At 38.8% G+C, this 25,770-nt stretch overlaps 1 protein-coding gene across 1 annotated transcript in view; it reads right to left on the bottom strand.

Annotated features, from left to right (window-relative positions):
• The window catches only part of DNAH8 (dynein axonemal heavy chain 8), a 329,846-nt gene that overhangs the window by 232,243 nt on the left and 71,833 nt on the right, over positions 1–25,770 (bottom strand). Inside the window, exons 22-31 of the mRNA XM_082347906.1 lie at positions 23,806–23,941; positions 22,527–22,642; positions 20,552–20,658; positions 12,245–12,320; positions 11,095–11,290; positions 9,340–9,536; positions 8,243–8,369; positions 7,176–7,411; positions 5,104–5,208; positions 933–1,046 (exon numbers count right to left, since the gene is read on the bottom strand). Coding sequence (XP_082204032.1) covers positions 933–1,046; positions 5,104–5,208; positions 7,176–7,411; positions 8,243–8,369; positions 9,340–9,536; positions 11,095–11,290; positions 12,245–12,320; positions 20,552–20,658; positions 22,527–22,642; positions 23,806–23,941 — 1,410 coding nt within the window. The remainder of the gene's footprint in view (positions 1–932; positions 1,047–5,103; positions 5,209–7,175; positions 7,412–8,242; positions 8,370–9,339; positions 9,537–11,094; positions 11,291–12,244; positions 12,321–20,551; positions 20,659–22,526; positions 22,643–23,805; positions 23,942–25,770) is intronic.

Below are 25,770 nucleotides of genomic sequence, written 5' to 3'. Positions count from 1 at the left end.
CTCTGTTTCATTTCATTTATGATTATAAATGATGATGCTGTGGTTGTGCATTAGAATAACTGAGATAGGGCTCTGAGAACAACCTCCTTTCACGAAGAGTCCAGCCCAATATGGAAATAGAGACACACATAAGGTTGAATACTTGGAAGAAGCAGAAGGCGGTCTCTGGTGGCCATGAGCCAGAAAACAGTTGCAAAAAAGATCCCAAAGGGTCTGTACAATCATGAATATTATGGATATGCTAAATAATATGCCAGATTGCCAGTGTAATAGAATAATAGAGCAATAAAATGTTGACTAATCAAACCTAAAAGAGATGTTTAGTACACGTTAAAAAAAAGTGTTATAAAAGTAGCGCCAAGGGCTTAAATTATCTTATGATTTCAGATCTATTGTGACCACTAAAAGAAAGTAGAATATTTTAGGGGACTATATCCAACTTCTGAGTTTAACTTCAAAGAGGTCGACCATTAATCAGTCATTATACCAGGTTGAATAGTCTGTGGGACTGACCAAGGATGACATTTATTATTTATGTTCGGTGACCCTTTTGGTTCTCTAAGAGTTAGTGGGAAAAAAATCAGTTGCATAACCCTGGCATTAGGGCATTTATAGTTTCTTACAGCCTTCCAACAACTGTATTACATTTTTAGTTATGAGTATTCTGGTCTTGAGAAAGGACAAAAGCAGACTTTGTTCCTTCCACAATTTCCAAAGTTGTTGCTCCTTTTAGCAGTTAAATCTTCTCTCTTTCTACATGAAACATGCTTAAAGGAAGAGCTAGCCCCCCTTTTTAATAGCTGCAAATATGCAAAGATAGCCTCTTACGTACAATGTACAAATCACAGTGTATTTCTCAGGGTTCATTACTTTCATCTCATATAAACATACCACCAAACAACTTAACACACAGCATGCAACACTTCAATTACCGTCTCATATGCTTCTGCAAAATTCATTACATCCTCACGAAAAACTTCCACGGATTCAAGTAGACTACGTTTAAACTTTGGCTGCACTTGAACTAGTTCATCTTGTACAGAAACCTGGAATAAAAAAGCATATTCAATGTGAGAGTGAAAGTAATGTATTTAAATGAAAACTACAATTTTACTCCAGCAAGTTTGTTATCTCACAGATGTACTGTATGAACAAGGATGTCTCTGCAATGTTATTTGTTAAAAAAAAAAGAAAAACACAGAAATAAACAATCCAAATGCACCATCAAGAGACTCAAATCATTCTAGTTCATGACCCAAGAGGCAAAGCTATCTAACTGCAGTTAGGAAAACATTTTCTGGCTGACCCAGTTCAGGCCAAGGAAACAGTTACTACTACGGGCCCAGTCTGAGTCACATGCTGTCTCTGGGACCAGGCCACAGTCTGGGATTAACAATTTCTAGTAGGTTCACATGGTTCCAGTAATTGGAGCAGTTCCCTCTAAGAAAATATTACTCTAGGTTTAAAAAAAATAGCAAATGTCTTCCACAATGGTCTTCAAAGCTTCTGCTTAAACCTGCAATCATAATAGTTAGCACTTAATTCATGCTTTCTCTCTGCCAGGCTCTTTACGTATGTTAACTCATTTAATGCTCACAACCATCCTGCGTGGTAAATACTAATATTATACCCATTTTACAAGTGAGAAAACCAAGGCCCACAGAGACTAACTTCCTCAACGTCCTAGCACCAGTATGGGACAAGGTCAAGATTCAAAACCTGGCAGTGTGGTTCCAGGGCTCTTGCTCTTAACTGCTCTCAACAATAGCATCTTTCTGGGTTGGAACATATACTGCTTTAAGCTTAATGGTGACTGTAGTAAAGACTGGGTCAGTAGGTTTAACACTAACAGAGGGATGGCAGAAAAACCCAAGTGAATCTGTTAAATTGAACAATAATAGAAAACTGGGCTTCACTAAATCTCAACAGAGGGCTCCCCATTTCCTTCCTAAGACTCACTGTCTAGACTAACCAGCAAGTACTTTTCAAAATAAGTGATTAGTCAATAATGAACTTAAATAGAAATAAGTATTGAAAAAGTATTTTATGTCCATCATCTCAAGCCTCATAACTGCATTTTTAAAAGCTTCTAAAATATTCCTAAAGGACCACATGAAGAAACTGAGAAACAAAGGTTATTAACTTGCATAAGATCACCCAACTAGCTGGTGGCAGAGCCGGAATCACAAGTCATGACCCCAGATTCAGCTCTGTGCCCTTGCTACTGTGCCTTGCTTCAATCTCAGTGACAAATCTTACCATAAACAGGAAATTTTAAGCCAACATTAATTAATTAATATTCAATAAAATTTTTTAGTATAATTAAAGAATCTGGACCCTCCCTTGGGGTTCACTTTTAATGGCTAAATATTTACCAACTTCAAAAATGCTTAGAGAGGGATTTATAGCTATAAACGCCAACATTAAAAGAAAAAAGACCTCAAATCAGTAACCTAACCACCTACCTTAACAAACTAGACAAAGAAGAACAAACTAAACCCAAAGCAAGCGAAAGGAAGAAAATAATTTAAAAAGAGCACAAATAAATGATACAGAGAATACGAAAACAATAGAGAAAATCAACAAACTAAAAGTTTCTTCTTTGAAAAGAGCAACAGAAGTGACAAAACTTTACCTAGTCTAACCTAGAATAAAGGAGAAAGGACTCAAATTACTAAAATTAGGAAAGAAAGAAGGGACATCACTACTTACTTTACAGAAATAAAAGGATTATAAAGATACAATCAACAGAGTGAACAGGCACTCTGTAGAATGGGAGAAAATATTTGCTAATCATATGTCTGATAAGAAGTTAATATCCAGAATATATAAAGAACTTCCAACACCCAACAGCAACAAAAAACAAACAACCCAACTTAAAACTAGGCAAGATATACAAATGGCCAACAAGCATATGAAAAGATGCTCAACATCACTTTTCATTAGGGAAATGCAAATCAAAACCACAATGAGATACCACCTCACCCATTAGGATGCCTACTATCAAGGACACAGAAAATAACAAGTGTTGGTGAGCATGTGGAGAAATTGGAACCCTTGTGCACTGTTGCTGGGAATGTAAAATGGTGCAGCTGCTATGGAACACAGTACAGCAGTTCTAAAAAATTGAAAATAGAATTACTATATGATCCAGCAATTCTATTCCTGGGTGTATCCAAAAGAACTGAAAGCAGGTCTCAAAGAGATTTCTGTACACCCATGTCCATAGTAGCATTATTCACAACAGCCAAAAGGTGGGAGAAACACAAGTGCCCATTGATGCATGAATGAATAAACAAAATGTGGTATATGCTGCATATGAGGGAATATTCTTCCGCATTGTAAAGGAAGGAAATTCTGACATACGCTACAACACGGATGAATCTTGAGGACATTATGCTAACTGAAATAAGTCAGTTACAAAAAGAAAAATATTGTATGATTTCACTTATATGAGGAAACTGAAGTAGTCAAATTCATAAAGACAAAGTAGAATGGTAGTTTCCAGGAACTGGGGAAAGGGTGAAATGGGGAATTGTTGTTTAATGGGCAGTTTCAGTTTTGCAATATGAAAAAGTTCTGGAGATTGGTTGCACAACAATGTGAACACACTTAACACTACTGAACTCTACACTTAAAAATGATTAAGATGGTAAATTTTAGGTTATGTGTATTTTACCACAATTTTTTTAACCTTAGTACAAAGCTACTATAATCAAGACTGGCATAGGGGTAGACATATGGATCAACAGAATAGAATTGACAGTCCAGAAAAAATCCCTTACATTTATGGTTAATTGATTTCCTCCAGGGTGCCAAGACAATTCATTGGTGAAAGGATAGTCTTTACAACAAATGGCACTGAGACAACAGGATATCCACATGCTTTTACATGATGTTGGACCCCTAACTCACACCATATACAAAAATTAACTCAAAATGTATCAAAGACCTAAATGTAAGGGTAAAATTATAAAAGTCTCATAAGAAAACACAGTAGTGACCCTGGATTAGGCAATGGTTTCCTACATACAGTACCAAAACACAAGCAATGGAAGAAAAAATAGACAAATTGGACTTTATCAAAATTTAAAATTTTTGTACTTCAAAGGACACCATCAAGAAAGTGAAAAAACCCAACAAATGAGAGAAAATGTTTGCAAATCCTTTGATTAAGGGACTTACATCCAGAATATATAAAGAACTCTTACAACTCAAAGAGACAACCCAATTTAAAAAATAAGGAAAGGATTTAAATTCACCTTTTTTCAAAGAAGATATACAAATGACCAATAAGTACATGTAAAGATGCTAAGAATTATTAGACATTAGGAAAATGAAGTACTGGTACGTGAGACAATATGGATAAACCTTGACGACATTATTGTAAGTGAAAGAAGCCAGTCACAAAAGACTACATATTATATGATTCTATCTATATTAAGTATCCAGAAAAGGCAAATCCATAGAGACAAAAAGTAGTGGCTGCCAGGGGCTGGGGTAAGGAGGAAAATGAGGAGTGATTACTAATGGGTATGGGGTTGCTTTTGGGGTGAAGAAAATATTCTAAAATTAGATAATGATGGTTGTCATGCAACTCTGTGCATATATTAACAATCACAGTATTGTATACTTTGAAATGGTAAATGTTACAGTACGTGGATTATATCTCAATAAAGCTTTTAAGGTAATATATATTGAGCTTTTTAAAGGTTTGAAATGCATTTTTTTCTGGAGATAGTGACTTAATAAAAAAGTAAGAATTGGGACTTCCCTGGTGGTCCAGTGGTAAAGAATCGCCTTCCAACGCAGGGGATGCAGGTTCGATCCCTGGTCAGGGAACTAAGATCCCACATGCTGCGGGGCAACCAAGGCCACGCACCACAACTACTCAGCTCGCCCGCCTCAGCGAGAGAGCCTGCGTGCCGCAAACTACAGAGCTCATATGCTCTGGAGCCCACACACCACAACTAGAGAAGAGAAAACCCGCACGCACGCCACAACTAGAGAGAAGCCCATGCGTCACAGTGAAGAGCCAGCATACCGTAACTAAGACCCAACACAGCAATAAAAAAAAAAGGTAAGAATTAAATTTGTACTTACAGCTTTACTCTGCAATTTGTTGAAAGAATATCTCAAGGTATCAACTGCTTCTGATTCTTCTTTGGTTACTTCAACTTCAAATCTATTTAAAATAGCATAGGCTTCCTGTGGGGTGGGGGCAGAGTTCAGAAACATCACAAGGAATATAATTGCCAAATGACTTAGATGCCTTCTAAAGACACATTCCTATGTCTTCAAAGACTAGAAGAATGGGTCCCAAAATTAAACGTGTATAAAAAGGTCCTTTAGATTATCACTTACATCAGATATTGACTCTAGATCCCAGGCCCTGAAATCTGAACTTAATAAGCACCAAGGTGATTCTGGTGGAGAGTAGGCAAATCGCTTTGAGATACTATCCTAGGAAAAACTCCCTGGAATAATTTTCTGCCTCTCTCCTCCTTGATCTTGTGACAACACCATGCAAAATGTTTTCTCATACTCTATTGAAATATGGGTTGGCTATATAAGGAATGGAATGAAATGACGATGTGGGAGATATTCTGAAGAACAGAAACTAATGAACAAACAAAACAAAACAAAAACAAATTCATAGATACAGAGAATAGATTGGTGGGTAACTAGAGAGGAAGGGGATTGGAGGACGGTGAAATGGGTGAAGGGGATCAACTGTATGGTGATAGATGGTAACAAGACTTACAGTGGTGATCACTTTATAGTGCATACAAATATTGAATTATAATGTTGTACACCTGAAATTTGTATAATTTTATATACCAATTTTGCCTAAATTTTTTAAAGTGATGAGTTGGCAATTGGCTTTACCAAAAGAATTTATGCTGAAAAACTGAGCTTTGGCAGTCAGGAAAAAATGATATGATAATTTGTTAAATCTTGAGAAGCGAGTGGTCAGCATTCAAAATACCCAAATACTAAGATTTAAAGAAGTAGTAAAGGTATGAATTTCATTAGCTCCCAAAGTGTATAAACTCTAAATGGGTTCAAGAAAGCAATGCACAGTCATGAACACTGGGTACCAAAAGGAGGCAGGGGGAGTGCCAATTCCCCAGGTTTGCAGGCAATAAGGGAGTGCGTTGTCCACAGAGAATTTAAAAAACAGTAATAAAACGAACTGAGTCTGATTTTTATTATCACCATGAGCCAGAAATTCTAAATATTAGTCATAAGTACTTGTGAGAGACAGAATAACAGCCTCCCCAATGTTATCCACACCCTAATCTCCAGAATCTGTGGATATGTCACCTTATGTGGCAAAATGGACTTTGCAGATATGATTAGTAAAAGAATTTGACATGGGGAGATTATCCTGTATTAGCCATGTGGGCCCAATGTAATCACAGAGGTCCATTTAAGGGAAAGAGGGAGGCAGGAGATTCAGAGTCAGAGATGTGGTGACAGAAGCAGGGGTAGGAGTGATGGCACTGCTGGAAGGGAGTCAGGAGCCAAAGAATGCAAGCAGCCTCTAGAAGCTGGACAAAGCAAGGAACGGATTCTTCCCTACAGCCCCTGCTGACATGTTGATTTTAGCCCCGTAAGACCCATTTTCATACTTCTGGCCTCTACAACTATAAAACAATTTGTTTTAAGCCATTAAGTTTACGGTAATTTGTTATAGGAGCAACAGGAACTAAAACAGTACTCTTCCCTAAAAACATCTCTTGTTGATATAAATTCCAACAATTTACTATTGAGCCTAAGTGGACCACTCCCACCACCTGCCCATGGTATGCCGCTGGTCATAGGTGAGACACATAACTGGTTTCTAAGGAAAGCCAAAGATATTTGGGGAACTTGCCTAACATGTCAGGACTGAAGTGAGAGAATACCACCATTCTTTTCTGTAAAATGTAAGTGCCAGCATAAAAAAAATGAACACTGTCTAGACCAGTACATCATTATGAATATATTAATATTCCTTCATATATTGTTCACTGTTGATAATTGTCAAAATCCCTCCAAGGACATCAACATCAGAGAGGAAAAATAGGCAGACTGTGCCATAAAATAGATGAAGAAATCAACTTTTTAGTGTTTCTCTATTTTTTAAAAAAAATACCATTTCAAGAAAGAAAAATGCAATCATTTCTTACTTCAATTGGTCCCAAAGTCATGTCCATTTGAATTTCATTATCACGGATACAAGACAAGGCTTCCATTGCAAACCTGACATCATCTAAATCACGAATAGGTCTAGATAACTTTTTCAAGTATTCATTGATAAATGCTATCATGTCTGACATTTTCTTTTTGTATTCTTCATTCAAATATCGACAGAGTAGCATCTTCCATGCCTTAGTCTCAACTGATAAGGCCAATTTCATTGGCTCTGGTGAAGACAAGAAAAGGTCAAAATAAAATACAACTGACATTCTGAAACAATTCACTTTATGTGTAATCTGAGCATCTATAACTGCACTGTCCATCTGATGGCCACTAGCCACACTGAGCACTTGAAATGTAGTTAGTCTGTAGTTCGTCTGAATTAAATGTTCTGTAAGGATTTTGAAGACTTAATTCCTATCCTGGTGGAGTATATTAAGCCATTCATGAGAAAGACACTGAAGTCGATGGAGAATTTTGGAAATTAGTTCTAGCACTATCCAATGTGAACCTTGCTCTGTTTCTGGCCATCCCATTAGAAGCCTTCACTCATTTCCCCAATTTCCTCTAGGTAACCCCTATATGAGACCAGCAGCCTACACTGTTGAGAACACTGTGCCTGTCTACTACAGCTCTCCCTCATTACAGTTAGCAGTAGAGTCAGCTTGGGCTTTTGATTTCAGACATTAAGTGGTTGTCTCATAATCCTCTGATACTCTAACCCCAACTGGACTAACTTCTCAGGAGACCTCAAACTGTTTTGACTCTTATCCCATGTACACAATCCCCTCCTCGCAGTAACCTGTAGTTCCCCCTGTAGTTTTAGTTGTTTGAGTGCCAATTTAGTATCAAGTACATTAAGTCACTTTGGTATAATATTATATATACGTAATATATGACAATATATAATATATATAGCATATATATGAACAATATTGGTGGTCCAGAAATACTTAATATTTATAATATTGTACCAAGGTAGCTTAATAACTGCTTTCTAAATGAAGTAACATTTCATGTGAAAATACAGACACTTTACATAATATTTATAAAATACCTGTATGCAATTCAAGTGCTCCTACAACTATAATAGGCTTCACCTCATCAATCTCCTGCTCAAAAGTAGCATAGTGTAGAATTTCGGATCTGATTTCAGTCAGAGAGGGGTTGTTAGCCAAAAACTCCTGTAGCAAGGAAAGAATCAACATTTTCTTTGGCTTTTTGACAATGTAAATCTTACGCCTCTAATAGTTGAATTAGAAAACTGCATCTGCTTATATATTTTTCCTCTTGTATGTGCTATCAGGCCAGTGGCTCGGTAGAGAAAGGGATGAACAGTTAGCAATGAAAGAGGAAGCTATGTGAGGGAATTTCACATTTCTGAATGGTTATTCAGAGTTCTAAACTTTCCTTGAATCTCTAACCAAATATACAGCTGAGCCTATGTAAGCTGGATACACCCTTGAATACCCGGCCTCTGGGCATGTCTGGAACATAATTAGTACTCAAATGTTTAAGCAAATTAAACAAAATCTGCCTGAACCTCATTATTATCAACTGCCCCAGTGTCAATGTGAGAATTATGCAAGACATGATGTGTTAGGTGTGTGGCATTTACAGGTTCTCGGCCTCTGTTCTTGAGTTCTCATCATTATCACTGATGTTTTCTTGGTCCTCCCACAGGAGTTAGAGATAAACAATACAGAGTGAAGTAAGTCAGAAAGAGAAAAACAAATATTGTATGCTAACACATATATATGGAATCTAAAAAAAAAAAAATGGTTCTGAAGAACCTAGGGGCAGGACAGGAATAAAGACGCAGACATAGAGAACGGACTTGAGGACACGGGGAGGGGGAAGGGTAAGCTGGGACGACGTGAGAGAGTGGCATGGACATATATACACTACCAAATGTAAAATAGATAGCTAGTGGGAAGCAGCTGCATAGCACAGGGAGATCAGCTCGGTGCTTTGTGACCACCTAAAGGGGTGGGAGGGAGACACAAGAGGGAGGGGATATGGGGATATATGTATACATATAGCTGATTCACTTTGTTATGCAGCAGAAACTAACACAACATTGTAGTGCAATTATACTCTAATAAAGGTGTTAAAAAAAAACACCAAACTGCATCACAAGTAGTGGAAACATACCTTCACTTTCACGTCTCGGTCCTCTGTCCAGAGCATCTTGTACTTTTGAAAGTCCTGCAGGGCCTCATGAGCCACCTTTCTGAGAGAATTCACAGAGGAAGAAAGGAGGAGGACCAGCTTGGAAATATCTTTGTGCTCTGCCACACCTGGATAAAAATTCTTCAGCTTCCGTGCGGGGATAATTTCTTCAAAAGATTCTGAAAACAGACATTTTTATCCTATAGATAACTCCTATATTCAACTTTAAATACTATCAATTGTAATATTTATAGACTTTTTAAACTTTATTTTCTTAAAGACCCCCCCACCCCGTTCCAAGTAATTAAGAGCTATTCTCTTCGCTAGCTTCACTTACTCTTATTAAACTACTGTGTCAGATTTTGAGGTCTAGGTTTCTTTAAAATGGGGAAACTGTTATTCAGAGGAGAGAACTGAAAGACACTGATTAACCACTCCCCCAAAACAAAACGTCCTCCAAGGAAAGATCAGAAGAGTTGAAATTGCTACCCTACAGAACAGGCTTGTGGTTAAAGGAGAGCCACTACGTTTACTACCCAAATGACGTTAAGCCAATTATTTAATCTTCATGGAAATACTTGTGAGGATTAAATGAGACAACGTATGCTTGTCTTCAACTCAGCATCTGGTATATAAAGATCACACAACCACCATAAACATCTCTTGCCGAAACCTAGTCATGTCACAGCCTTGACTGAAACTCTCAAGTATTCTCCATCAAGCAGAGACCATATGGATACTTTTGTTTGGCCCAAACAATTCCTTACTTTTTTAAAGCAGTTGTTAACAATTAAAAAATCATGAGATTTCATGAAAAATTCCAGATTGCCACCTTCTCTTTTAAAATGGTTTAATCTGGTATTCTTGCATGGCAACAGTTAGCTGAAGTATCAATAAATGATACTTACTTGGGGTGGGGTGGAAGAAAAGTGGAGATGTTGATCAAAGGGTACAAACTTTCACTAATATGATGACTAAATTCTAGAAACATAATGTGTAGTATGGTGACTATAGTTAATAATAATGTATACTTGAAATTTGCTAAGAGAGTTGACCTCAAGTGTTCTCACCACACACACAAAAAATGGTTAACTATGGGAGGTGATGAATATGTTATTTACTTTGATTGTGGTAACCACTTCACAAAGGTATACGTACATCAGAACATCATGCAGTACACCTCAAATATGTATAACTTTTGTCAAAAATAAATAAATAAAAATGTTAATGTGGCAGAACAGCAAAAAAGAATTTGGCTTTCTATACAAGAAAGTATCCAAAAATGTCCATGGAATTTTGGGTCAGTGTCATATCACACTCATAATTATTTAAGGGAATAGCTTATATATATTTCATGTACAAAGAACACATGACCCAGATTTTCTAAGCACCAAGTTCTAGCAAACTAAGTTTATCAGATCAAATACAATGCTGAAAATAGAATTAGTTCTAAGGTTTATTTTCATTTTTAACTTTGAATCTGAGACTATGGTAGTAGAACAGTGATAAATATCCTTGTTCACCCATGATCAAAATCTGAAATGTCTGCATGCTATGTTTAAGATGGAAGATGGAGAACACTAGTTTTTTTTAATGTAAAATTTAACCAATCCACATATAAAAATGAGTTTAAAAATACCTATAGGCTGTCATACCCAGGAAGAATCAGAAAGAGCATTTACTAACTGTTATAGTTCTAAGACTCTATTAATCTGAGATTTGTTTTAACATTCTTACTGTCTTCCTTCTTCAACTGCTTTCCTGTGCTCAGATGGGTCCCATCAGTAGTGGTATGGGAGGGGCTGCTAATGACAGTCTTGACGTGACGGGTCTGCTGTTGCCCCCAGTGAGCCACTCCTCTGCTGACCTCCAGGGTTAACTGGATCATACGGTTAATGGCTTGTTGAATGTCATCCAAACTAGGAACCATTACCTGTGGAAAGAAGAAACAAGTTCCTGGTGCTGCCAACACATACAAATGCATCCCTCTGATTCTCACCACACCTGTTCCCCACTGAGTGGGGAAAGCCTCTGCTGGCCCAGTGGAAGGCTGCTTCGAGGAGAGGGATGGTAGAGGAAGGTAGGCTGCAGACTTTACCGATCTTCAAGTTTTCCTATTCTACCAATTCCTGCAGGCAGAAAGGTCAAACATAGTACTTGCCATCCTGTGAGGGTGGCTGGATGCAGCCAAATATTGTGGGCAGATGTTGGATGTCCATGAAGCAGAGTAACTGAAGAAATTATACTGCCAAGATTTTGACCTCAGTTCTTTGAAATGCACCAAATAAGCCAAGAAGTTGTCCTCCAGGAGGCCAGACTGTGTAGATGTGGTGTCAGGTGAGCCATAGATTGTCCCTGCCTGGCCTTAACCCTTGGCTCGTCACAGAATGCACCTCAGTCATCCTGTATGGCTTGGTGTTCCAGATGCCAATAAGCAGCCAGAGGGGTGGTAGAGAAAAGTGCCCTAAGAAGGCACAAGGGACCCATGAACTCAGGGCACAGGCTCTCTCTTTCTTTCTTTGTTTCTATTCTGCCATGGGTTGTCTTACAGTTGGGTGTTCAGTATAGGGATTTGGACTTCTGAGATGGCCTTATTTAGATAATTTAATGTCTGAAGTAAGAAAAAGCAAGATGATTTGTAGGGTACTTGCTAACTGATAGCCCAACAGATACTTAACTCTAACACCAACCTTCAATACACCATGAGCTCTGCAGAAGTAATTTTTATAATAGATATAAATGATACACTTTGATTTTTGTTAAATACGGAGGTGAAGTCAAAAAGCACAGAGGACCAAGAGATTACATAAAAGTTCAGTTCTAATGCTATACTTCTTAAATACATTAGCAAAATATCACTGTATTAACTTGAATATTTAATACTTACCACATTAGGAATCACAAGATGTACTTCAGATTTTAGAAAGGAAATAACATCGTCTGACCGCTTTCGTCCATAAGGGCTATAATAAGATGGACATTTAACTTATAAACCTTAACCAAAAATTTCATAAGTAGCTTGGTTATGCTACAAGTTTCAATTCTAAAAAAATAAAGACAATTTTCAAAATACTGAATTAATGAAGAGAATGTTATTTACAATAGAACCATAAATTTCATAAACTAGTTCGTAAATTAAGAACACTGAATGATTTAATCTTCTTTGAAGTGAAATACTAGTCTCCTACCCATTTTCTAGTATTTTAACGTTGCTTTCTCTCAGTAAAGTACCACCTAATAATGTTTACTAAAAGCACTCCTTTTTCCCAGCCCCACAACGGATGCTGAAAATCACCAACAAAAAGCATATGACTTCATATACTTTATTTTTTTGTGTGTACAAGATTAAACAGGAGGTTTCTAGTCAAAACCTTCTAAAAACTGCCTTTTTAAACAATATCAGTTATGCTCAGACAGAAGTACAGACACACAGACAGACACATGAGTGCAATTAATGAATGACACATATCAGCGCTGCAAATTAGTTTGGTTATCTCCCTCTGCCTGATCTCTGTCCCTATCCCAGACAAAATTATAATAAATGTAAACTTTCCATAGCAAGATATGTTATCATTACTGAAAAACTACACCTCCATTCATAACTACAAGCAGACTGGGGGGAAAAATAATCACAAGAAACATAAAGCCTCCACATTCACAGTGGAGACCCAACTTTAGCATTCAGGGTCAATGGTTCCCAGATAAACATATTATTGCAAGGAACTCTTTGAACTAAAAGCAAGCAAGCGGAGGAGAGCTTAAAGATGGCAGAAGAGGAAGACGCGGAGATCACCTTCCTCCCCACAAATACATCAGAAATACATCCACATGTGGAACTGCTCCTATAGAACACCTACTGAACGCTGGCAGAAGACCTCAGACTTCCCAAAAGGCAAGAAACTCCCCAAGTACCTGGGTAGGGCAAAAGAAAAAAGAAAAAACAGAGACAAAGAATAGGGACAGGACCTACACCAGTGGGAGGGAGCTGTGAAGGAGGAAAGGTTTCCACACACTAGGAAGCCCCTTCGCGGGCGGAGGGGGGAGCTTCAGGGCCGCGGAGGAGAGTGCAGCAACACGGATGCGGAGGGCAAAGCGGAGAGATTTTCCCACCCGCACAGAGGAACCGGTGCTGACCAGCACTCACCAGCCCGAGAGGCCTGTCTGCTCACCGGCCGGGCGGGGGCTGGGAGCTGAGGCTCGGGCTTCGGTCGGACCCCAGGGAGAGGACTGGGATTGGCAGCGTGATCACAGCCTGAAGGGTCTAGTGCGCCACAGCTAGCTGGGAGGGAGGCCGGGAAAAAGTCTGGAGCTGCCAAAGAGGCAAAAGACTTTTTCTTGCCTCTTTGTTTCCTGGTGCGCAAGGAGAGGGGATTAAGAGCGCCGCTTAAAGGAGCTCCAGAGACGGGCGCGAGCCGCGGCTGTCAACGCGGACCCCAGAGACGGGCATGGGACGCTAAGGCTGCTGCTGCCGCCACCAAGAAGCCTGTGTGCAAGCACAGGTCACTATCCACACCGTCCCTCCCGGGAGCCTGTGCAGCCCGCCACTGCCAGGGTCCCGTGATCTAGGGACAACTTCCCCGGGAGAAAGCATGATGCGCCACAGGCTGGTGCAACGTCGCATTGGCCTCTGCCGCCGCAGGCTCGCCCCATGTACGTACCCCTCCCTCCCCCCGGCCTGAGTGAGCCAGAGCCCCTGAAGCAGCTGCTTCTTTAACCCCGTTCTGTCTGAGCGAAGAACAGACGCCCTCAAGCGACCTACACGCAGAGGCGGGGCCAAATCCAAAGCTGAACCCCGGGAGCTGTGGGAACAAAGAAGAGAAAGGGAAATTCTCCCAGCATCCTCAGGAGCAGCGGATTAAAGCTCCACAATCAACTTGATGCACCCTCCATCTGTGGAATACCTGAATAGACAACGAATCATCCCAAATTGAGGGAGTGGACTTTGGGAGCAAAGATATATTTTTTCCCCCTTTTTCTCTTTTTCTTAGTGTGTATGTGTATGCTTCTGTGTGTGATTTTGCCTGTATAGCTTTGCTTTTACCATCTGTCCTAGGGTTCGGTCCGTCCATTTTTTTTGTTGTTTCTTTGTTTTTTTACTTTTTAAAATTATTTTCTTAATTATTTTTTATTTTAATAACTTTATATTATTTTACTTTACTTTATTTTATTTTATCCTCTTTCTTTCTTTCTTTCTATTTTTTCTCCCTTTTATTCTGAGCCGTGTGGATGAAAGGATCTTGGTGCTCCAGCTAAGAGTCAGTGCTGTGCCTTTGAGGTGGGAGAGCCAACTTCAGGACACTGGTCCACAAGAGACCTCCCAGCTCCATGTAATATCAAACGGTGAAAATCTCCCAGAGATCTCCATCTCAATGCTAAGACCCAGCTCCACTCAATGAGCAGCAAGCTACAGTGCTGGACACCCTATGCCACACAACTAGCAAGACAGGAACACAACCCCATCCATTAGCAGAGAAGCTGCCTAAAATCATAATAAAGCCACAGACACCCCAAAACAAACCACCAGACGTGGACCTGCCCACCAGAAAGACAAGATCCAGCCTCATCCACCAGAACACAGTCACTAGTCCCCTCCACCAGGAAGCCTACACAACCCACTGAACCAACCTTAGACACTGGGAACAGATACCAAAAACAACGGGAACTACGCACCTGCAGCCTGTGAAAAGGAGACTCCAAACACAGTAAGTTAAGCAAAATGAGAAGACAGAGAAACACACAGCAGATGAAGGAGCAGGGTAAAAACCCACCAGACCTAACAAATGAAGAGGAAATAGGCAGTCTACCTGAAAAAGAATTCAGAATAATGATAGTAAAGATGATCCCAAATCTTGGAAATAGAAGAGAGAAAATACAAGAAACGTTTAACAAGGACCTAGAAGAACTAAAGAGCAAACAAACAATGATGAACAACACAATAAATGAAATTAAAAATTCTCTAGAAGGGATCAATAGCAGAATAACTGAGGCAGAAGAGCGGATAAGTGACCTGGAAGATAAAATAGTGGAAATAACTAGTGCAGAGCAGAATAAAGAAAAAAGAATGAAAAGAACTGAGGACAGTCTCAGAGACCTCTGGGACAACATTAAACTCACCAACATTCGAATTATAGGGGTCCCAGAAGAAGAAGAGAAAAAGAAAGGGACTGAGAAAATATTTGAAGAGATTATAGTTGAAAACTTCCCTAATATGGGAAAGGAAATAGTTAATCAAGTCCAGGAAGCCCAGAGAGTCCTATACAGGATAAATCCAAGGAGAAACACGCCAAGACACACATTAATCAAACTATCAAAAATTAAATACAAAGAAAACATATTAAAAGCAGCAAGGGAAAAACAACAAATAACACACAAGGGAATCCCCATAAGGTTAACAGCTGATCTTTCAGCAGAAACTCTGCAAGCCAGAAGGGAGTGGCAGGACATATTTAAAGTGATGAAGGAGAAAAACCTACAACCAAGATTACTCTACCCAGCAAGGATCTCATTCAGATTTGATGGAGAAATTAAAACCTTTACAGACAAGCAAAAGCTGAGAGAGTTCAGCATCACCAAACCAGCTTTACAACAAATGCTAAAGGAACTTCTCTAGGCAGGAAACACAAGAGAAGGGAAACACCTACAATAACAAACCCAAAACAATTAAGAAAATGGTAATACGAACATACATATCGATATTTACCTTAAATGTAAATGGATTCAATGATCTAACCAAAAGACATAGACTAGTTGAATGGATACAAAAACAAGACCCATATATATGCTGTCTACAAGAGACCCACTTCAGACCTAGGGACACATACAGACTGAAAGTGAGGGGATGGAAAATGATATTCCATGCAAATGGAAATCAAAAGAAAGCTGGAGTAGCAATTCTCATATTAGACAAAATAGACTTTAAAATAAAGACTATTACAAGACACAAAGAAGGACACTACATAATGATCAAGGGATCGATCCAAGAAGAAGATATAACAATTCTAAATATTTACGCACCCAACATAGGAGCACCTCAATACATAAGGCAAATACTAACAGCCATAAAAGGGGAAATCGAGAGTAACACAATCATAGTAGGGGACTTTAACACCCCACTTTCACCAAAGGACAGATCATCCAAAATGAAAATAAATAAGGAAACACAAGCTTTAAATGACACATTAATCTTGAGAAAGAAAAACGGAGCTGGAGGAATCAGGTTCCCTGACTTCAGATTATACTACAAAGCTATAGTGATCAAGACTGTATGGTGCTGGCACAAAAACAGAAATATATATCAATGGAACAGGATAAATGGCCCAGAGATAAACTCACGTCACATATGGTCACCTTATCTTTGATAAAGGAGGCAAGAATATACAGTGAAGAAAAGACAGCCTCTTCAATAAGTGGTGCTGGGAAAACTGGACAGCTACATGTAAAAGAATTAAATTAGAACACTTTCTAACACCATACACAAAAATAAACTCAAAATGGATTAAAGACCTAAATGTAAGGGAAGACACTATAAAGCTCTTAGAGGAAAACATAGGAAGAACACTCTTTGACATAAATCACAGCAAGATCCTTTTTGACCCATCTCCTAGAGAAATGGAAATAAAAACAAAAATAAACAAATGGGACCTAATGAAACTTACAAGCTTCTGCACAGCAAAGGAAACCATAAACAGGACCAAAAGACAACCCTCAGAATGGGAGAAAATATTTGCAAATGAAGCAACTGACAAAGGATTAATCTCCAAAATATACAAGCAGCTCATGCAGCCCAATATCAAAAAAACAAACAACCCAATGGGCAGAAGACCTAAATGGACATTTCTCCAAAGAAGACATACAGATTGCCAACAAACACATGAAAGAATGCTCAACATCACTAATCATTAGAGAAATGCAAATCAAAACTACAATGAGGTATCACCTCACACCAGTCAGAATGGCCATCATCAAAAAATCTACAAACAATAAATGCTGGAGAGGGTGTGGAGAAAAGGGAACCCTCTTGCACTGTTGGTGGGAATGTAAACTGATACAGTCACTACGGAGAACAGTATGGAGGTTCCTTACAAAACTAAAAATAGAACTACCATATGACCCAGCAATCCCACTACTGGGCATATACCCTGAGAAAACCATAATTCAAAAAGAGTTATGTACCACAATGTTCATTGCAGCACTGTTTACAATAGCCAGGACATGGAAGCAACCTAAGTGTCCATCGACAGATGAATGGATAAAGGAGATGTGGCACATATATACAATGGAATATTACTCAGCCATAAAAAGAAATGAAATTGAGTTATTTATAGTGAGTTGGATGGACCTAGAGTCTGTTACAGGGTGAAGTAAGTCAGAAAGATAAAAACAAATGCCGTATGCTAACACATATATATGGAATCTAAAAAAAAAAAAAAGCTTCTGATGAACCTAGGGGCAGGATAGGATTAAAGATGCAGACATAGAGAATGGATTTGAGGACACAGGGAGGGGGAAGAGTAAGCTGGGATGAAGTGAGAGAGTGGCATTGACATATATACACTGCCAAATGTAAAATAGATAGCTAGTGGGAAGCAGCTGCATAGCACAGGGAGATCAGCTCAGTGCTTTGTGACCACCTAGAAGGGTGGGATAGGGAGGGTGGGAGGGAGACGCAAGAGGGAGGGGATATGGGGATATATGTATACATATAACTGATTCACTTTGTGATACAGCAGAAAGTAACACAACATTGTAAAGCAATTATACTCCAATAAAGATGTTAAAAAAATAAATAAATAAAAGAATGAGAAAGTAGATAGACTTCATGCCAAGGTCCTTGTAGTTAGAAATGAGAAAACTGAAAAAACTATACACAGTATTTTTTTTAAAATAGAGCTAAATATATGTATTCTATATTTGAAGGTAACTACTGAAAGAACTTAAGTATAAGAAAGAGAATAAAAGGGGAAAATTATCCATTCCAAAGATAACAGATAATAAATGAACCGAAGAAAAAGGATAGTAAGAAACCACAAAATAAAATGTCATAAATTAAGTGTAACTATATTAAAAAATCACAAAAATGTAAGCAGATTAAACTCTTTAAAAGGCAGAAATAATCAGATTAAATAAAAATATCAGGTATAAGACTCATAGACATAGAGAACAGACTTGTGGTTGCCAAGGGTGAGGGAGGGAGGGAGAGGGATGGACTGGGAGTTTGGGGTTGGCAGATGCAAACTACTACATTTAGAATGGATAAACTACAGGTCCTAATGCATAGCACAGAGAACTATACTCAACATCCTGTGATAAACCATAATAGAAAAGAACATAAAAGAAGAATGTATCTATATATATGTGTACAACTGAGTCACTTTGCTGTACAGCAGAGACTGGCACAACGTTGTAAATCAACTCTATGTCAATAATAAAATATATCAGGTATATTATGCTTTTAAAAGGTAAAACAAAAAAGCTTCACGGAAAAAATTAAATGAAGGGATAGAAAAGGTATACCAAAAAATCTGGGAAAGTATAATTAATGACAGACTAAAAAGAATTTGAGAAATCAAGATTAATATGGATAAAGAGGCTCATCAAATAAAAATAAAATAAACAGTGTTCTAGGCAGACTTAACTATACGACATCGCATGCACCTAACAACAGTCTTAAAAGATATAAAACAACAATTGAAACAGAAGGAAAATTTGACAACTTCACAATCACATTGGGAGATTTTAATAGTGCAATTAAATTAAAATTCAGCAATGAATAACCAAGGAATAAACCTAACAAAAATGTACAAAACTTTTACACAGGGAATTACAAAACTTCGTTGAGAAATAATAAAAAAGACAAATAAATGGAGAGGTAATCCATGACTCTGAATGGAAGACTCAATATTGTAAGGATGCTAATTCTCTCCAAATTTACCTATAGATTCAGTGTAATTTAAATAACCATTCAAAAGAAAAATTAATTTTCTTTTAACTAATTAACCATATGGAAAAAAATATACTGGTCTCCTACCTCACACTAAACACAAAATAAATACCATGTGGATTAAACCCCTAACTGTAAAAGATAAAACTTTAAAACTTTTAGAAGATACTATGAAGTACAGATAGATTTCTTTTAAAAGACATAAAAATCACAAACTACTAAGGAAAAGATTGATAGATTTGAATATTTTTAAACACAGCAAAGAATATCATAAATAGAAGTTTAAAAATATCATCAACAAAATAATATATTGAGACCATCCACGAATAAATCCAATCCAATAGAAAAACAGGCAGAAGGAAGGAAGAAACAAGGGAGGGAAAGAGGAGGAGGCGGGGAGGGAGGAAGAGAGGGGGAAAGAAAGGGAAGGGAAGGAAGGGAAGGGAAGGGAAGGGAAGGAAAGGGAAGGGAAGGCAAATTTTTAAAAAGAGAAAGCACAAATGGCTTGTAAACATGAAAATATGTTTAACCTCATCAGTAACCAGGAAAATGATTTAAATGATTTAAATCCCAGTGAGACGTCATTTCACACCCTATATGCTGGCAACAATTTTTTAATTGAACAACACTAACTGTGTGCAAGGATGAGGATCTATGGGCACTCATGCTAGGCACTGCCTGGTAAATTGAGGCATGCACACACCCCAGGGCCCAGCCATTCCACTCTTAGCAGGTGCAGCAGGAGACATGCACAAGAATGTTCACAATAGCCCAAACTGGAAACAACCCAAACAACCACCAACAGTAGAAGTGATAAAACAGAATGTGTATACTCGAGCTGTACAGAACTGAAAATAAAATATATATCAGCATAGATGTATCTCAGAAACAATACTGAACACAGTTCAAATACAGGCAAAATTAAATGATAAAAACATGGGGTAAACTGTCAGGCAAACCAAGACACTGATAAACATCAAGTTCAGGATAGTGGTTACCTTTGGGTGAGCAGAGGAAGGACCAGTAAGGGTATTGGTAGTGTTCAGTGTTCTCTGTCTTGGCCTGGGTGCTAGGAACATGGTTGTTCATTTATCACTGTTCTTGCAGTATTACACGCTTGTTTTCATACAGTCTTTTCATAAATGCCGTGTTTTAAATTTTACAATTATTAAAATTAATTAATAAAAATAAAAAGTGCTTTAGCGTTATGTTGTGATAGTATTACCAGACATATTTATCATATTTTCAACTTGCCTGCCAACAAATATTCTTCTTTTCATTGTGTCCAAAGATAACCGTGTAGCTTTTTGAAGACTGTCTAGTAATTGATGAGAGAAAAAAGCGTAGACCTCTTTACATTCCTGTAATGAGAAATCATATTAAATTTGGTACAAAAAATAAAAACTCTAACACCCCCAAAGCAATAATACAATATTAGAAGTGACATGCGAAAGATGAAAAATAATAAACTATACAATTTCAATTATATTGTAGAAATAAATTCAATCCTAAATTACTTGTTTTTTAAAACAAATAAGAATATATGAAAAGTGTGCTTTCATAAACACCCTAGCAAATTATAAGGCCTTACTCAAAAGCCAAAATTCAAAAACAGCTAATTGAAAATAATCCTGGTTTGCTCAATATTCAATAATTCAATCAACAAAACTGAAGCACTTAAGTGTGGTACACTTTTCAATGCTTAGAGGTGTGGGCACAAGAGGATATGTAGTCTCCAACCTCAAAAGTCTCAGCTTGGTGGATAAACATATTTTAATATGTATGATACCAAAATATATGGGATGAAACTTCCACCGTCCTGGCACCATGGTTTGTCCCTCTCTGCAAGCCCTTCTTTCCCACCAGAGAAGAAGTAGCCACATTTATTGGTCAGAGCACAGAATAAATATTGAGCTTGGGCAGGAATCTGGGCACTATGTCTTGCTTGCACAGTGATTCACGCATCCGGAGCCAGGCTCTGGCCACACTGTTCCTCTCCACCCTACACCCTGACCCTCTGAGTCTGGGTGGGCCAGTCAGGTTGAGTTGGGTCAGAAGGGAGGCTTATCAGGTGTGAACAAAGAGGAATATGATCGGGTTGGTCAACTACCAGGCTAAAGTGCAGGCATGACATAATCAGATGTTTACGTTAGACCACTGTGGAAGCGATGTGGAAGATGGATTTGAGAGGCAGAGGCTGTTTAGGAGATGTCTGCACTGATGCAGCTCTAAGTGATCCCCCATTTTGAGAGGCTCCGATGGTACTCAGTCTTGCTCTAAGGACCCCAGCCAGTGTCAAAGGGAATGCAGTTGGAAGCAAAGAACTCTCCTGCTGACCCCCACCAACTGATAGTGGCTGCCTGGTGCATGGTACTGAGAAGCAATCTACAGCTAAAATCTAGACTCAGCGGGAAAGTGTTTCCCGATCAATTAGTGATAGCATCCTTGAGCCAGAAGGTGAAAGTGAAACAAATGTGTGCTGTTTATTTCCAAGACTGTGTTAGGGTGTGGGTTAGAGAGTGTAAAAGAATGTAAAATGGAGAAAGAATGAAAAGATGAGTATGGAGGATTAAAAGAAAACTGACGGGAGCAGGAGAAAGCAGGAAGTAGTACAAATGTGGGAGTGGCACTTAGAGTTGATGCACAACCAGAAGGCCTAAGAGGGCCTAAGAAGGATGAAGAATCCCCATGTCTCCTCCTCAACTTTCATTCTCAACACAGCTCAGCATAATGTGAGAATCTGCCCACCTGGGGTTTCTCCTGCGGGAGATTCCACAGTGTTAATAAAAAATGCAGATCCCTGGACCCCAAGTGAATCAAATCCGGTCTTGCAATACAGGTAATTCTATTAAAAACAATAACTGAGAACAAAGTTCTCCACTTTGAGTCAAATGGATTGGCACTACAATCCCAGGTGTGACATTTACTACATAAGAAAACACGGTCAGTCACAATAGGGGGAGATAACTATAGAAACTGTAATTGACAGAATAGCATTAAAAGTTGACAGTGTTGGGGAAAACTGTAAGGATTGCTGTATCTTGTCAGATGCTACAGTATAGAATTGAAAATTTTATTTTCTGGATTTTGTTATAAATCCAATTGGTAATAAATCCACACAGACTGCTTGCAGAACTGCCTGGAAAAAAAAAACCACCATTTGGGATTATCTACAATCCTATGAGTCATAATTCTGTGAAATTGCATAAGGTTGTTTTACAATAAATACCTTTTTAAATTCATCTTCTTTATCATTAACATCAACCTCAGGCACAATATTAGTCTCATAATCAGCACTTTCACCCTCTTCTGTTTCACTTCCAAAAATAACATGTTTTCTCTGTTCTATAGATAAAAGATAAAACAAAAATATAACAGTTAATACTTGGCATTTGGTTTATTCTATATAACCAAACCTTCTTAGGAAGCTCCTTCTTAAAAAAATTCTTAATTTAAAAAGTAAGGGGCTTCCCTGGTGGCGCAGTGGTTAAGAATCCGCCTGCCAATTCAGGGGACACGGGTTCGAGCCCTGGTCTGGGAAGATCCCACATGCTTCAGAGCAACTAAGCCCGTGAGCCACAACTACTGAGCCTGCACATCTGGAGCCTGTGCTCCGCAACGGGAGAGGCCGCGACAGTGAGAGGCCTGCGCACCGCGATGAAGAGTGGCCCCCGCTCGCCGCAAGTGGAGAAAGCCCTCGCACAGAAACGAAGACCCAACACAGCCAAAAATAAATAAATAAATAAATTTATTAAAAAAAAAAAAATTAAAAATGTGTTGCTGGGGGAAATCACCCTTGAATTCAATTTAAATCACCCATCTCAACAGAATTGACATTCTATTAAGAAATACACTCTTTAAATATACTGTACTGTGTATTAGTACCTAGAATTAAGAAACATTTAAAGAGGGGTTTTTTTACAGGCTCTCTTTCTAAAATACCTGTTTACCTTTTGGGTTTGCCATCTTAAGCTGACATGTTCGTGTTTTTGATACTTCTGATGAAAACTACTTAAACTAAGTGGAAAACCTCTCAGAGAAAGAAGAGATGCGGCGAATACTTGTTTAAGCTTGGGGTTTCTCAACCTCAGCACTACTGACGTGCTTTGTTGTTGTGGCTGTCCTATGCCATGGAGGATATTCAGAAGCATCCCTGGCCTCTACTCACTAAGATGCCATCCCCACACAGTGTGACAGCCAGCATGGTAGAATGCTGTACCAAAAAAAAAGTTAACATAGCAGGCCAGAGACTGCTATCCATGGAAAGGCCTGCTTGCAAGGTTGGTCCCCAGTAAGTATCTATGAACTTGGATTTCAGAGGGGTGCCCACCATGCCCTAATTCATAAAAAGGGCTCACTGTGCCTAAACTGCAAACGGTGTGGTTTATGCTGAACATCTGCTCTCCTTCTGGGAGTCTGGAATTTTGGTGCCTGCCAAGCACAAGGTGCCTACTTGAGAAGGTATCTGTAACAACTTGTGATTCAAACATTGTAACCAGGCACGTTACCTGGTAACTGTTTTGCTGTTTTCCCACTGTATTTAACTTCATAAATAGTCTCAAATATTGATAAAAGTTCTTTGACAGCTTCTTCCACATGCTTACTTTTGTGGTTTAGAACCTCAGCCCATTCTTTTGTGTATGTCTATTAAATAAAGAAATGACTATTAATTTCCAGATACTTAAAACTACTGTGAAATTTATTAATATGACTTCAACTTATCAAACTCTAATGCCATTTGAAAATACCTAGATATAGTGACCAACAGCATAATGTTTCAGACCCCAAAGTGTCAATGGCTAAAAGCAGCTTGAGACAGCTGCTAAGTCTCAAGCAAAGAAAAGGAGAAAGAAGAAAAATTTAAAGTTTTTTTCTTTTTTTTTTTGCCGCACCACGTGGCATGCGGGATCTTAGTTCCCCGACCAGGGATCGAACCTGTGGCCCTGTAGTGGAAGCGTGGAGTTTTAACCACTGGACTGCCAGGGAAGTCCCAAATTCAAAGTTTTTGACCTTACCTGACTCATTCACACACAGAGATCTACACTCCCATTCATATGGGCAAAAAGAAAGAAGCCTGAAGGCCTAGGAGATGAAGATGTCAAAGTTGAAAATGAGAAATGGTTTTTAAAAAGGACAATCCAGGGACTTCCCTGGTGGCGCAGTGGTTAAGAATCAGCCTGCCAATGCAGGGGACACGGGTTCGAGCCCTGGTCCGGGAAGATCCCACATGCCATGGAGTAATGAAGCCCGTGCGCCACAACTACTGAGCCTGCGCTCTAGAGCCCGTGAGTCACAACTACTGAGCCTGCGTGCCAAAACTACCGAAGCCTGCGCACCTAGAGCCCGTGCTCTGACACAAGAGAAGCCACCACAATGAGAAACCTGTGCACCACAACGAAGAGTAGCCCCTGCTCGCTGCAACTAGAGAAAGCCCCAATGCAGCAATAAAAGACCCAATGCAGCCAAATAAATAAATAAATAAACTTATTAAAAAAAAAAGAAGAAGAAAAAGAATGAAAAGGACAATCCAAAGTGTCGTTTTGAGATTCAAATGTGATGAGGTTTTTAAATGAGCATGATGTTGTATGCCAGGCATCAATTTAAGAGCTTTATGTGTATGAACTCATTTAGCTAAACGACAACCTCTTGGGATAGGTAATATTATTGTACCCATTTCACAGATGAGAAAACTGACTCTCAGAAAGAATTAAAAATTTGCCCAAGGTCACACAGTAGGTGGTAAGAATAGGGGTTTGAAACCAGCTTTGTGTGATTCTAAAAGCCTGTGCTTTTTGCCTTTTGAACTTTTCTAATAGTCAGCAAAGGCTTTAGGAAGAAGTGGAGAACTAAATTCAGAAAAGAAAACTGGATTATAAAATTGAATAGGCCCTTTGACATACAATGTCCATGCGTCTTAGGATAGAGAAAAGTAAATGGTAGCAGCCAACTTGGGCCTTCAAAATCACCTTTGCAAAGGAACCCGAGCCTATCTATGCAACCTCTCCCCAGATAAGTCTTGGGAGATCCCGTATTCCCTCTGTACTGCCTTCACGTGTTCCTTTCTTGGCTACTAGATTGAGAGAGAGAGACTTGCAAGTTTGTCCCCCCGATTTACACAACCTCATCTGTATCTGAACCCATCTTCATCTTTTCTCAGTCTCAGGGGAAACGGTGTTCCTCCTCCCACCTGAAGACACTCTCTGATCCTCCCCACCCCCACGAACTCTTCAGATTTTGCTCCATCATTCGCTCATTCCACCCTTTCTAATTTATTCAACACAGAGTTAAACTTTGGAATGACAATGGTGGTTGAGAGCCACTTCAGTCTAGCAAGGAAAACAAGTGTTAAGCAAGTGGACACTCACAGCTGATCATGGAAGATTGGACACACGTGTTTATTTACACACCCCCTCCACTTGCTTTGAAATCCCCTAAGAAAGAAACCAGACTACTAGTCAAACATGACAGATTAA

Source organism: Balaenoptera borealis, assembly GCF_965194805.1.
Source record: "Balaenoptera borealis genome assembly, chromosome: 12".
NCBI classification, from domain to species: Eukaryota; Metazoa; Chordata; class Mammalia; order Artiodactyla; family Balaenopteridae; genus Balaenoptera; species Balaenoptera borealis.
The sequence above is the reverse complement of the archived record's forward strand: the minus strand, read 5'-3'. Positions and strand labels throughout refer to the sequence as shown.